At 42.3% G+C, this 14,465-nt stretch overlaps 1 protein-coding gene across 1 annotated transcript; it reads left to right on the top strand.

The window, feature by feature from the left end:
- Window positions 1–3,385: 3,385 nt before the first annotated feature.
- LOC108035475 (gonadotropin-releasing hormone receptor) lies at window positions 3,386–13,362 on the top strand. The gene is made up of 6 exons (XM_017111125.3): window positions 3,386–3,838; window positions 4,137–5,113; window positions 9,242–9,425; window positions 9,796–10,001; window positions 11,236–11,387; window positions 11,905–13,362. Exons 2-6 carry the CDS (start codon window positions 4,322–4,324, stop codon window positions 12,329–12,331), a joined length of 1,761 nt encoding a protein of 586 aa, XP_016966614.1. The 5' UTR covers window positions 3,386–3,838; window positions 4,137–4,321; the 3' UTR covers window positions 12,332–13,362.
- Window positions 13,363–14,465: the final 1,103 nt, after the last annotated feature.

The following is a 14,465-nucleotide window of genomic DNA, read 5'->3' as shown; positions in this document are numbered from 1 at the left end:
CCGTAGTCTCAGTTTTTCGTGTGAAAACCACATACGGCAGCAGTTTTCATTTGGGCTCTCAAAGAGCTTGTTTATTTTGCCGAAACTCAATTAGGGCCGCCAATGGGAATGTGCCTTTGCTGTATTGCGGGCTAAAAAGGAAAAAGGGTTTAGCATGTGCATTTAGATTATATTAACTAATTAGGGTAAATAAACGAAATATGCTGGCCAAATGGCATTGCGCTCCATTAAAGCAAGATAAACATTTCTTACTAAATCCAGACATGCCACTATCGCAGGAGCAACTTGTTAGCACCGCGGAAAAGCCGGAGGAAAATGGGGAAATGCGAGCTTTATCGTTCTGGGAGCCCACGTTGCGTATGAGTTATGGACGCCAACAAGTTGCAACCGCGTTTTATGAATGAATTCGCTTGCAACATGTTCGAAGCTGCCTTGTCTTTGGCGCTTCGGTTCGGTTTTTTGAAATCAGTTGTCAGAACACGACGGGCCGCAGCGGTTGAAAAGCTCGGAAAATCTGATTTTTCCAACGCCAAAGCAGCTTAGCTGGTATTTTGAAGTGAAAACCAGGGATTGGGGCTGCCAGATTTCCTGGTCCAAACTGCGGCAACCAAGTGATAATAAACGAAAAGGGCGAATAAAGGCCAAAGTGTACTAAGTGAATTTCTGTGCATCGAAATAAAATTCAAATAAAGGGAATTTTTTTCTTAAATCTACAATTTTATTCAACAATCTAAGTGTGCATTTATATGGTGAAATATCTTAAATCTTTACCTTTGATAAGCAACGAAACAGTCTATTAACTAGTCATACAATTAAAGGCAAGTGTATTGGTTAATTAAATAAGTGTTTTACAACATTTACAAATTATTTTATTGAATTACTATTACTAAAGGTAGTCACCAAAATTAGCTGGAAAACTCAGAGCAATTTGGTAACTATCAGCTTGCAATTTTTAATTTCCTTAAGCCTTAAACAACCCACAAATTACGTATGAGACATTTTTAATCAGCTGAAATACTCCCGAAAAATCCAAATAAATTTCAATTAAATTTTGCATCTGATCAAATGCCGAAATGACTTTTTTTTAATGCCTGTGTGTTTGCTGGCTTATCTATGTGTGTGGTTAACCCAGGGCAATAATCAAAATGGCATCAAGCGCTCAAGAGCTCATGAAAGCTGTGTGATGTTGAGCAAACAGTGAACTGTGCACACATCGCAGATACGGATACATGATACAGATACTCCGCGGCACTTTCAGAGTTCTGACAGGGCTGCCAAAAAATTGATGACATGTTAATGTTAAAGCTCCCCAAACAAGTAGCCCGCGGAGTTCCAGTGTTGAGTGTCGCAGAACTCGGTTCTCAGTGTATTTTCCGCGTATTTCAAGAAGCGGCCCAACTGTGCAAATAGCGTAGATACAGCTTCGGCTAAGACAAAGCCCAGAGTGTCCAAATAAATGTGAAATGTGAATGCAAACAAGAACGGCAGCTCGAGCTCGAGTATTAGCCAAGTTGAATGCAAATAGCCAGCGACAAATAAGAGTAGTGTTCCTTCTGTGCGTTCTTATCGTGAAAACTTTCGGGACACTGTACCTCCTAATGAGAATGGCCCTCGGAATTTTCCGATCGGTAGTGAGAAATGGTCTTCCCCTGGTCTGTTCGGCATTTTATGAACTCGCCAAGTAATTACAAAGTAGCGCCGTAAGAATAACAGAAAACTGCTTCAGGAATTAATCCAATCTGGCTCAATGGGCAAAGTTTTCACAAAAAAGAAGCTCGAAAAAAATGAACTAAAAAGCTTCTTATTCGCTGAAACTTCTGTGCTGAAGTCAAACTTTGGACAATTAACCCAATAACATAGAGTGAAATGCAAGTACATCTGTTTTTCTTGGCATCCACAGTTAATGCCAGCAGCATGGAAATGCGAATGATTTGATTGATTTACTTTTTGCATCGCTTCCACGCAAGTGGAAATTTAAAAAATTGCATTTGCCCACCCCGATTCATTTTATTTGGTCGCTTTTTTTCGTTTGCATTGATCAATTCAACGTTTTTTTTAAGGCTTTCTGCATAAGTAATGGATATCTTTTCCAAACAACCATCAGCTTTTTAAGTACTTTAAAAAGACTATGCACTGATAAGAAAAGTGTAACAAAAATATGATACTCAAAATGAACTGAATGTGTTAACTTGGTTGATTAAAAAAAAACCTTCCAACATTTAATTTTTTAAGGAATGAAATTGTCTTTATTGACTACAAAGTTGTATATGTTTAAAATCTATAGTTTTAAAATTGGTGAAAAGTCCTTTTTTAAATAAAAAATTATTATAGAACGCTCCCAAATATATATTAAAAGTTTGTTTTTTTTACTCTAATTTTAAAAATATAAATATTATCTTAAACCGAAAAAAACGAAACAATCCAGATAGCTACTCAAATTTCTGAAGATAATTCAACTTTAAGCGTGTATCACTTAAAAATATCAGAAGGAAATTTAAGTCTTGGCAATATGTGATTCTTGGCAGAATCAATTAAACCAATTCGTCTAGACTCTTTGGACAGGGCTCACTTTTACAGTGGGGCTGCGAATCAATCAAACGCGCTGCAAACAAATGGCTAAAAAGTTTTCGCCCAAGATTCCGACTCTCCCCGCATCTGTCGTCGCCAAGGGGACCGAAATCCGGGGCCCAAAAAACATGGCACAGATGTGCTCTTCGCTACTTTTTCGCCGACCTCGGCTGCTGATCAATCAAAAGCGCATTTGTGTATTAATCGCGTTGATTAAACGGCCTGCGAGGGTGGCGAGTGAGATGGCGAAATTCACTTTAAGATGCGGGCAGCGCCAATCAGATACAAATTGCTTGAGTGTCACCGAGCGGCGCAGGTCATGAGGTCAATTAATCCGGTTTAGTCGAGTGCTCAGATTGCACACGGGTAATTAGAGCACCAGAGTGATTTACAACGAATATCGCACATATTGCCATATTCATTTCAATTGATTTGTGTTTTGAAAGTGTGTATTTTGGACATGCGTTCCGCTGAATTGGGTTTATTGTTTTCCCATTTGGCGAGGCAACCAGAACGCCATAGCCAAAGCAAACCGGGCGTCCAATTTAATTTATGAACATAAATTAATTTGGAAAATGAAATTTAATGGAATTTCACTTTGGACCTACACTGCAGAACGCGGCAGCATGGTCAAAGTCGAGTCTTCAGGCGAAGGCGACACTGTAAAACATCGTTGTATCTTTGCATCTATTAGAATTGACTAGCGACCGGTGCAACTTAATCGCAAGCACTCGAGGCGAGTAATTGCTGCCGGGTAATTGCAATTGCCACTGCTCAGGTCACCGGCTGGGATTATTACCGCTCGGGGTGGCGTCATTATAGTGCTGCAATATAAAGTCAACCGACCGGAATCGGCCACTCGAATTATCTAAGTGTGTCTCCCGCCAGAGGCGAACGACAAGGAATTTAATTCTTTCTATAAAGCAGTATCTCCTTCAAGAGCAATCAAGTCAGCAAGTGATGTAAACAACTTGGAAAAAAGTAGTTAAGCTTTAGAAAGCATGCTTTGCCAGCAGGAAGCTGGCTAAAATGATTTAAATGTAAATAAAAAGGATTTATTGAAGTGTTAATTTGGCGCACGTAAGGGATTTTAAGAGGTATTTCAATAGTTTCGACTTGCTAAATTGCTCACTGAATTGCACCTAGTCAATCAATATTTCTATTGAAAACAATTAAATCAACAAGCCAGCTGAGTGAAAGACTTTGACAGCCTGTGGTAAACAATTGTTTCTACTGGAAACACGAGGCTGTGTTAAAAGCTAACCTTTATGTAAGTGATTTCCACGCATAAGTAGATTTTAATCTAATTTTAATTAGCAATTATGCACGTATTACACTGTTTAAACAGGAATCGTTTACTCAACTGGAAAAACGTGTGCTGAAAAAATTATTATAATTTAAAATGGAAGTAATGCATTTTTAATTTGTTTCTGCAGAAATATATTCGGTGTCTGTGGAAACCAGACGCTATTCAGACGAGAAAGCTTTAAATATTAAATTACCTCTTCCCTTGAATTTGCAGATTTTTAAATTCTGCTAATTTATCAATATTTTTTCTTTCTTTGCAGCTTGAACAATTTTATGCTACTTTAATATTTTAAAGTTGGTGATAAGTAAATGGAAAATGGATTTAAGATCATTTCTCTATTAACATAGTCAATCTGTAAACATACTACAACCCATATGGAATCATCTATTCCTGAAGCACCGTCCAGAGTCAGAAAATCAAGCGATTAGGGAGACATACCTAAAGATGGAGGCCGAATGGAGCTCGGATAACCAGTCCGCCTCCTTTGGCCGCCTGCCCACTGTGCCCAGTCCTTCAATGGACTTGGAGGCTGATAACGAGGTGGCCAGCAACTGGTCCACCTTGGCCAACTTGACCCGCCTCGTGACCGGCGTTTCTCCGGATATCATCAACTACACGCTCAATATGATGGATCTGAGTGTGGTCGTGGCCACGGATATAACCAATCTGAGTGTGGGCACCACGCCCCTTCCCGCCTTTGCGATCTCCAACAGCTCCTCGCTGGCGCACACGAATACCCGCCATGAGGCACCACCGATTGCGGAGCAGGTGCCCGAGCACGTGATGGACCACGCACCTCAGCTATCCCGTTCCGGGCTGCTTAAGGTGTACGTCCTGGCCGTGATGGCGCTGTTCTCGCTGCTCGGCAACCTGCTGACCATCTGGAATATCTACAAGACCCGCATTTCGAGACGGAACTCCAGGCACACGTGGAGCGCCATCTACTCGCTGATGTTCCACCTTTCGATCGCCGACGTCCTGGTCACCTGGTTCTGCATCATCGGCGAGGCGGCCTGGTGCTACACCGTCCAGTGGCTGGCCAACGAGCTCACCTGCAAGCTGGTGAAGCTCTTCCAGATGTTCAGCCTCTACCTGAGCACCTACGTCCTGGTGCTCATCGGAGTGGACCGGTGGATAGCGGTCAAGTACCCGATGAAGTCGCTCAACATGGCCAAGAGGTGCCATCGCCTGCTCGGAGGAACCTACATCCTGTCGCTGGTGCTCAGCTTGCCACAGGTAAGTGGGGGTCTTATATTTAAATTAAATAATGCTGATTAATGGAAGGACTTGCTGCAAAATAAAATTTGAGTGCTTTAACTCCCATCCAATGGATTATTATTATTGTGCGTTATTTCATCTTTTTTATATTATATACGACATCTGCACATCTTGATAAGAATAAGCGCCTTAGATAGAGATTTGTACGCAATATATTTTTAATCCCAAGAAATGGATAAAAATACAATAAGAGCAAATGTATTTGGGACATAAAATAAATATACTTTATAATATTATAAGTAGCTTAATATCAACTTAAAAATTGAAACGTTAGCCTCTGACTTTCATAAATTCATGTAAAAATTAAACAAAAATATCAGGCGCCTTTACACTTTATGCACATTGAAAAATAATAAGCGACCTAGACAAAGGTGGAAACCTTGTGAAAAATGTACTTTTGACAGAAAAAAGGAGTTATTAATTTTTGAATTTTAAATTGTTTTGTTAAGGCAACGTATAATTAAAAAACAATGTTTTCTTAGAAAAAAATGTACCTGGAGGGCTGAAAAGTCGTATGCAGCTAATTCCTTCTGAGAAAAGGCACTGCCAGGAAGGAATTTCTGAGATGAGTGGGAGGATGGGCACGCTTATGAATATAATCTCGCATTCTTGCAATCGCTCTCGGAGGCGTACCATTACGCTTAGCTAAAGCTGGGACTTAGCCGCCCACACTGCGATGAAGTTGAAGTAATATGTTTACTTTATAACGCGCATACGCCCCGTGGCAGGGCGCAAATAGTCTTGAGTAGGCGCCAGAATGTGTGAAGACATTAAAAATGATTGCCCTTCACACAATAAGTGTGCACTAAATGTGGCTTTAGGCCGCTGCCACGCCCACCCACACGTGGCGGAGGCGCAAGACGGCATGGGATGGCTCCCACACCAAGGGGATGTCCAATCGAATTCCGGCCACCCAACCAAACAAAGGGTTTTTTCCTTCAGTAGGCGACAAAAAAAAGTGGAGAAGGTCCGCAAGTGTCTGCCTGACGACAGACATTATTCATACACCCGATTCTTTGTGTGCAGATAGGCCGGCTGATATATTCGTTTTCCCCTTTTCCTGCCAGCTGGCGGATAAGCCCGAATGGGACTGCATTAATGGGAGTCCCCCGCTTTGTTCTAGGTCCACACTTCCGGCACATTGATTGCATAATACACACAGATACCATTCCGTTGTCGCTGGTCTGCGCCTGATTTATGGCCCCGGGTGACGTTCCCTGGCAGCCCGTTCATTTATCTAATATCTAATTCAGTAAATATAAGCTGGTTCTGGCTCCTTGAGAAGGTGCTCCGCTTGAACTCGGTCGCCAACTAAGACAGGTAATTAGCTCCAAGGGCCACTTCAAAGTTGCCTAGGTGGCAGAGGAACTAATTTAGTTTGATTGAAAAGTGACTGAAAACTTTGCCCGGCTTCTGGGTGACCCTACTCATGAATTTCATCTTATGCGTTGGCTGGCCATCAAATCAAGCGGGCACAAAGGTTTGACCTTTGAATGGCTACCATCTAGAGTTCCAAGAATAGCTGATAAAACGAAAATTCATGGAAAGTTTCCGTGTAATTGGAGTGCTTAACCCACGCACGTTGTGCAACTCCAACACTTTCTTTCTACCCCTCCCGAGCGACGCTCAAATGTATGCTATAATTTAACACATTTAATTAGCAGAGCCAACCAGTGTGGTTTTTATTTTATCTGAATTATGTATTGCGTGGAACAATAATTACTGCCAAATTCGAGGCGAGATTATGTTGGCTCACTGCTCGCCCCAAATATGTGTGGGTTTTCGGGGTGTGAAAGCCTGTGCGTGACTGGCTGTCAAAGTGCGTGGCTTGTTTAAATGCCGCAAAAATTGTTGAAGTCTAATTACGTTTTGATGTCCTTCTGCCACTCACTGCAGAACAGAGTGTTTTGCGGATATTGACGGGAGTTATGGGGTCCAAAACCATAGTAAAGTGGACATCATGTATTGGTTTGCCGCCCCGGGCTTCGTTAAACTGTCCTGTTTGTTTGTAAATACTTCATTCGTCCCCCTTAAAAGTTGTTATTCTGTAGCGGCATCCGTTTTCCGATGACCTCCATTACTGTTACATAATTAAAGAGCCACTGTCACCCAATTAAAATGGTAACTTTGCAATCATTATGCCAATTTTTATGGTCGACTTTTCGCAGTCGCGATGGCCGCCCGGGGAAACTTTCTTCATTTTCGTTTTATTGAACATGCGACATAAAATTTATGCGGCTTACAGACGTGACGGAAAAGTGGGTAGGATCGAAATGCGTCGGTCGGAAATAAGGGAATCATCTCAAACAATTTTCCGGACAACTTTTCCGATGTCACACGTCCGTGCAGCCACCCACACATGCTGCCGAGAGCAGCCACATCGAGAATCCAATATGAGACGCACCGATGAGCTCGTTGCTTTCAAATAAAAAAGCCAAAATGAAAATTCACTTCGACTGCCAATAAACAACAAATGTTTTCAACAGCTCCCCGGAAAATAAGGAACTGGCCCAAATTGAGCCAAAGTCGGTCCTATGAAAAAACTCCGCCGAACCAATAAAGCTAGGCACAAGGTTATTCACAGGTCTCATAGAGTCTGTTATTGTGAATTTAATTGTAGCAAACAGCACATACACAACTTTGCAGCTTTCTGCTGGCGGTAATGCCAATTTTCCTGGAATCAATTTCAATTCAAAAGGGTCTTATTCCGGGGGTTGAAAAGACTTTGCTAAATTAATATCCAACTTATCGAAAGTTCTGAGATAATCAAAACCACAACTTTACCTTACCAACTTATGAGGTATTTAATTTTAAAACAATTTTTCTTTACCAATTATGGGGAGTTATCCTAGGGCTTCCTTACCCTGACTTCAATTATTCATAAAACCATTCCTATAGTAACGCAATTAAGGCTGAAAGGAATTTTGTATAGTGTTTACCTCCAAATTGTTACCAATGCATTATTCAAGCTCATTTTTTTCGAACACCCCCAAGGCTTTTATGCAAAGTTTTCGGTGCAATTTGCAGATGCTGGGCAAACAGTGCTTATGACTTGCATGGAATTGTTCTGCTCCTCAGAACTTTTCAATGAAACCCAAATATGGAAAAACTTGAAGAACGTTCATTTCATTAATATGTGCATTCATTCATTGTGAAGCCACAATTTGGTCCCCCCTTGCCACTGTCTTTGGCCTGGCCCTGACCTAAATCCTTCCAAGTCTATATCAATAACCCCTGCCTGGGGCAGTGGCTTGGAAGTTATAAATGTGCGAAATTAATAAAAATCAACCATTAAGCGATTATACGATTCGCGTTAGTCCCCGGGGCTTTGCGTAGTTTCACTATGCTTGGCCAGTTCCTCCATTTGGGTCAGCTGTTGACACAGCGGCTGACAAGAAACCCATAAAAAGTGCAAATAAAAAGACTTTTAGCGTATTAGTTATGCGCCAACACAGCCGTCCTTAGCGCACATATATACATTTGCTTTATCAGCTCTGGCCAGACATTTTCCAAGTGGATTTTCCTGGGCGACTTTCTGGTGAATTGAGCGCAGAAATAGCCAAGACTTGAACAATGGAAAGCGCCTTTGCGCTTTCCCGAAAATGTTCCCTCAACCGCGGATGTATTCAGAGCGATTCACGGAAAGCAGCCAGAAAGGCTTTCACTCGGAACCGAGGTTGGCTGCCCAGATCAAAGAATCGCTTTGCGTCAGCAATTTGTTACCATGGGCCGCATGTGGATTTCCATGTAAACACGGGTGTATCTAGTGCAACCAGAAGTGTGATTATTGCTTGCCAAGGAACTCAGTTGGAGACGGCTTATGTTAGTAGGTGAATACCCTTTCTGGGTAAAAACCCTTTAACGTTAATTAAGTTGAGTTCACATTTAAATAAACATTTATTATGAAATAAGATGAAATAATTTTTTGTATATTTAGGTTGGAAGGGGAAAATGTTTATTTTATTTTGCTTTCAACATTTGTTATTTGAATTAATCTATTCAAAGAGTACTTGGCCATAGTCAACTGACCTTTAACTTCTCTTTTTCTTCCTCCGCTTGCTTTTGCTTTGACGGATTACGGTGAAGTTCTTCATATTCCACGTGGCCCGAGGACCTTTCGTGGAGGAGTTCTACCAGTGCGTCACCCACGGATTCTACACGGCGGACTGGCAGGAGCAGATGTACGCCACCTTCACGCTGGTCTTCACCTTCCTGCTGCCCCTGTGCATCCTGTTCGGCACCTACATGTCTACGTTTAGGACCATTTCAAGTAAGTATCTTCTGTATCTTTAACTATCTACCTATGTATCCGTCTATTTATCTATCTATCTGTGTATCTAACTATCTATCTATCCACATATCCATCTATCCATCTTTCCATCTCTCCCTAAATCCATCTATTCAGCTACCCATCTATCTATCTTTCTATCTATCCATCTATCTATCTTTCCATCTATCTATCTTTATACCCACCTATCCATCCATCCATCCATCTATCTATCTATCTATTTATCTATCAATCTATCCATCCTTCTATCAATCTATCCATGTATCTGTTTATATACCCATCAATCTGTCTATCTATCTACCTATCTAAATATTTTTCTATCTATCTTTCTGCATATTTGCCCCTCCAACAGGCAGCGAAAAGATGTTCCAGGGCTCGAAGCTGGCCAACTATTCCACCGCCAAGCTGCCAACGCAGACGAACCGCCAGCGGCTGATACACAAGGCCAAAATGAAGTCGCTTCGCATTTCGGTGGTAATCATCATAGCCTTCCTCATCTGCTGGACTCCCTACTACGTCATGATGATTATGTTCATGTTCCTCAATCCCGACAAAAGGGTGAGTTTCAAAGGGTCTGTAGTCGATGGCTTGGAATTTCCGGCGTACTGAATGACAGGCCGATAGCACAGGCACATCAATCAGCAGTCGATTTGTCAGTTTATTTCGGAATCCGAGTGGGTGTGGCGAATCCTTTGTTGTGCCACCCAATATTCACGGCTCCGCGGTGCTTTAAGGCACAGGAACTCGGGACTTGAACTCGATGCGGCTTAGTCGCAGATGGCCAATCCGTTTAGGGCCACAATCTTTTCCACGCTTTTCAACCGCCTCCCCCACGCACATAAAAATGATTTCTTATGCCCATCTTTTAATTAATCGTTACGGCACCCGACCGTCCGGTCGCAATTTCTCCTTAACGGCGCCAGCGGACACGGCGACCCAACTTTGATGACTTGCCAGAGATTGCCCGTAAAAGCTGGCCGGGGCACGGGATTACGGTCTCCGGTAGAGGGAATTGGTAGGAACACCAGGTCGGCTTGAGTATCCTGTAAAGTTTAGGAAAGTGAATAATCAGGAAGCCTCTTTTCCTGGTTGGCGGTTGTAGAATTTTGCTTATACTATTTTTGAGCAAATTGGGGGCCTTTGCCAAGTTCATTTAAGTTGGGAAAATCAAATCGAAAATATTACTGTGCTCCTTTGTAATATTAAAAATTATATTGTTTTGTGTCCGGCCAAAAGTTGCGTTATTTTTTAAAAATCAGACTTAAATTGAAATGGAAAAGCAAGAATACCCATTATTGACTTTTTTTAATCAGACTTCTTTTTAGCAATTTATAGTATTATTTTAAAATAATACTTTTTTAAAACCAAATGGTGTGTGCAAAAGTATGGTCAAATTCTTAACTTAACAGGATTGGTTTGCAAATTGGTTGTCTAAATTTCTCAGTTGCAACCAGTCTCCCATCAGGAATGCCAGACTCCTAAATGCGATTGCCAGCCATAAAAAAACTATTCATTTTCCGAGGAATTTCCCTTGCACACACCTAAGCTCACCTGCTGCAAGTGTGCAAAATGTTGCCTTATTTTGCGAAAGCCAGAGTGCAGGGATGATGATTTATTCAAGCTGCTCCTGCACAAGCACCTTCGACCGCAGGGTATCCTGGCAACGGGCCATTAGGACTCAATGCCACCGCAAAACGCCCACAATACGACCGCTCAAACATAAAAGGAGTCCCGCAAAAAGGGTCTCCATCTGAATTGTGGAATTAATTTGAACCTTACGCATTGCTTGCAGCTGGGCGACGATCTGCAGGACGCCATCTTCTTCTTCGGCATGTCCAACAGCCTGGTCAACCCGCTCATCTACGGAGCCTTCCACCTGTGTCCCGGCAAGGGAGGCAAGTCCACTGGCGGCGGCGGCAACAACAACGCCTACAGCCTCAACAGGTGAGTGCATAGTCTTGAGATACATCTCTAATATTAACCCCACATTACGTACTATTCTTGAACTTTTTTCCGTATCAAAATAGTCAGTTCTCACAAAGGCATTTTACTTACAAGAGTTTTAAAGTTTTCGATTTTTAAGTCCCTTGCTGTGAATTTCAAAATTATACCAAAAATGTTACAACTCATTTAAGTATTTATTATATTTCTTATTGGTTTCACTAATTATTTCTATATAACCTATACAAAAACTCTTAATGCTTTTTTGATGTCGAAAATATATTTTTTTTGCTATTTATTATCTATTGCACTTTTTAAAAATTGTTTTACATTTCTAATCCTTAATTTTAATGTGTTTATGGTTATGGACTGGCATGTGATTTTCCACACCACTTTGATTGTTTTGATAGCGCAAAAAGTTCATCAACCAATATTGGCAATAAACTGATACATTTTTTCCGTCTGGCTTTTATCACCTTACCTCATCGTCCATTCCCCCACCCCATCCCCCAATCCCCAGGGGCGACTCGCAGCGCACTCCCTCCATGCTGACGGCGGTGACGCAGGTGGACGGCACAGGTGGCAGTTCCCGCCAGATGCGGGCCTTCCGCCAACAGAGCTACTACCGCAGCTCCAGCAACGGCACAGGCGGATCCGCTGGCGGCGCTCCCTTCAAGGAGCAGGTGAGCCTGCTGCATGTGGGTCCTGGCACAGGTCCTCCCGGAGGCTCCGTGTCCAGCAGTGCCACTCCGCAGCTGCTGAGGAAGGGATCCGCCCTCCTGGCCCGTCATCCCAGCTGCCTGCGGGAGCAGGAGCATCAGCAGCGGCTCCTGCTGCAGGAGAAGCCCTCGACCGTGGTCCTAAGCTACGACAGCCAAAGGGGCGGCGTGGGCGTGGGCGTGGCCAGCGGGCTGTTGGACAACAACGAGCGGGTGTCCAGCGTTTGAGAGCAGCTGGCGATGGCGGCGGCGGCGTTGGCTACGACGACTGCACCGGATACAACAACAGCGGATGCGGATGCGGTTGCGGACGCGAACGCCGATGTGGCGACGGAGGACGCCTGCTCCTGCTGCCATTGCCTGAGCAGGGAGCTGGTGCGACGGCAGCTAGAACTCCAAGAGCTTCCAGTGCAGTGAGGCGACTGCCAGAGGATTTGATCCCAGGAGTCGGGGGAGGGATTCCCCCAGGCCACAGGGCTAGATGGGGAGGCGTCGATGATCAGATCACCGGGGCGTGCAACTTGTGCTTAGGTAATGCTAATCGAGAGTTAAGTCTTTGAACACAATGGGTGTGCTTAGGAGTAGCGTAGAAATAGAGGTAGTCTTACAGAACGGTTGCCCAGCTCTGGGTGAAACTCAAATGTAACCTTTTCTGAATCTTAATTTTAAAAAATATTACTGTCTATATAGTCACAACCAAAACTGTTTATTTGTTTGCTTAAATATACAAAAATCTATTCAATAAGAATTCTAAATAAAAATGTTTTTTTTACTATAATTTTAAGTTGTGTACTTAAAGAAAAACTGGTTGTGCAAATACTTAAAACATCTGGAAAATTACAATCTTGTGACTTTAACATTTTGTTTCAGTGCAAGTGAATCAACTATATCAATTACTTTTGTAATCAAAGTGCAATCAGAGTCAGTTCAAATGCCATTTCAGTTTACAACTTTTTAATTGGGTAATAAATAAATATGAGTTCGAATGAGTTTCTCTTAATAGCAGGGCAACATTGTAAAGTTAATCTAAAAATTGTCTCTTCTTTATTTGGTTTTACCTCCTAAGATAATAAAAACTATCAATTCCTAATTGAGTGAAAAATAAACAGCCAAAAACAGGGTAAAAACCATTGTAAATAATGAAGGAATTATTTTTCGAAGAAATTGTGGTGACCACATCTTCAAGCCTAATACTTAAAATAATGTTTAAAAATATTGTAAAAAAAAAGTTTAATAAAAAATGAGTTCATGTTAAAACACGTAATCGTAAGACCTTAAAGTTAAGGATTTGACTATTCTTTGACCTACTGTATCCAAAGTCATGATCATATTTATAATTTCCTGTGTTACGCATGTTTTTGTTGATTTCCCGTTGTCGCCTCACTCAGAATCGTATCTTCCCTTGTAAATGGCATTCTCCCGAAGGCAACCACAACTTACAACCGAAGTTATTTCAAACGAATCATGCTGAACACCACAATTCAATTTGGCCGAAAGGTCCCCAGAGGCGATTCCGAGGGATGGGAGGACCTACACACATATGTCATTAAATGGAAGTCACTGCATTATGCGAATCCTTCGGCGGGACGGTTGGGTTTCCACAATGCCCATCTAACCCACATCCCGTTTGCATATTCATGTGCTCTCCGCACTTCACTGCGTACTTATGTATAAATAATCTGTGTCAAATTTGTATAGTTTATTTTTTAATAAAACCCGAATGATCCATGCGAAACTTTACGAGCCAACTTTTACGCGCCCAGCCACGCACAGCTCAACACGTTGATGAACTAGCTGGATCTGGGATTGGGATGTTCCTGCTCTGGCAGCGTGTGCGCCATAAATCCGGCGGGGCTCACGTCCACCCCGAGCACGGGTATATTACAAAATTTTATGGGCGGCACAGGCGGAGGTCGCCCATCGCGATTACTGAAGGCTGTTATCCACGAAAAAAAAAAGATGTACAAAACCCACTCTCCTAGAAAAGTTTCTGGCTCAAATGCAAAACAATTTCCGCGAGCCGGCAAACAATGCGCCCAAAAATGCGACTCGCTGCCTGAATTTAGAATCTGCTCCGGAAACGGAACCCAATTACCACAAATAATGAAAGATGGACTCCGCTGAGGGTGGCTATTGACCCCACCCACTGGCCAGAACCCCCCTCAATTATGCGCAGGCAGACGACCTCGGAGTTTCAAACACTGACCAAATAATCATTAAGGTCCTAACAAAGTCTAGGGAATTCACAATTTTCCTGGGCTTACCATGATTTCAAATGGAATTTGTTTTAGGATACAATAAAATTGGTGTTAGATCAAAGTTGGCAATATCTTCAAACATTTTATAACTTCTTTTTTTTGTT

This window comes from Drosophila biarmipes, chromosome 3L, assembly GCF_025231255.1.
Source record: "Drosophila biarmipes strain raj3 chromosome 3L, RU_DBia_V1.1, whole genome shotgun sequence".
In the NCBI taxonomy this organism is placed as follows: domain Eukaryota; kingdom Metazoa; phylum Arthropoda; class Insecta; order Diptera; family Drosophilidae; genus Drosophila; species Drosophila biarmipes.
Note: the sequence above shows the minus strand (reverse complement) of the source record. Positions and strands in the feature narration are given on the sequence as shown.

Coding starts and splice junctions, on each gene's coding strand:
- LOC108035475 (XM_017111125.3), top strand. CDS start 4,322: ATGGAGGCCGAATGGAGCTCGGATAACCAGTCCGCCTCCTTTGGCCGC. Junction 9,426..9,795: donor TACGTTTAGGACCATTTCAA/GTAAGTATCTTC, acceptor CCCCTCCAACAG/GCAGCGAAAAGATGTTCCAG. Junction 11,388..11,904: donor AACGCCTACAGCCTCAACAG/GTGAGTGCATAG, acceptor CCCAATCCCCAG/GGGCGACTCGCAGCGCACTC.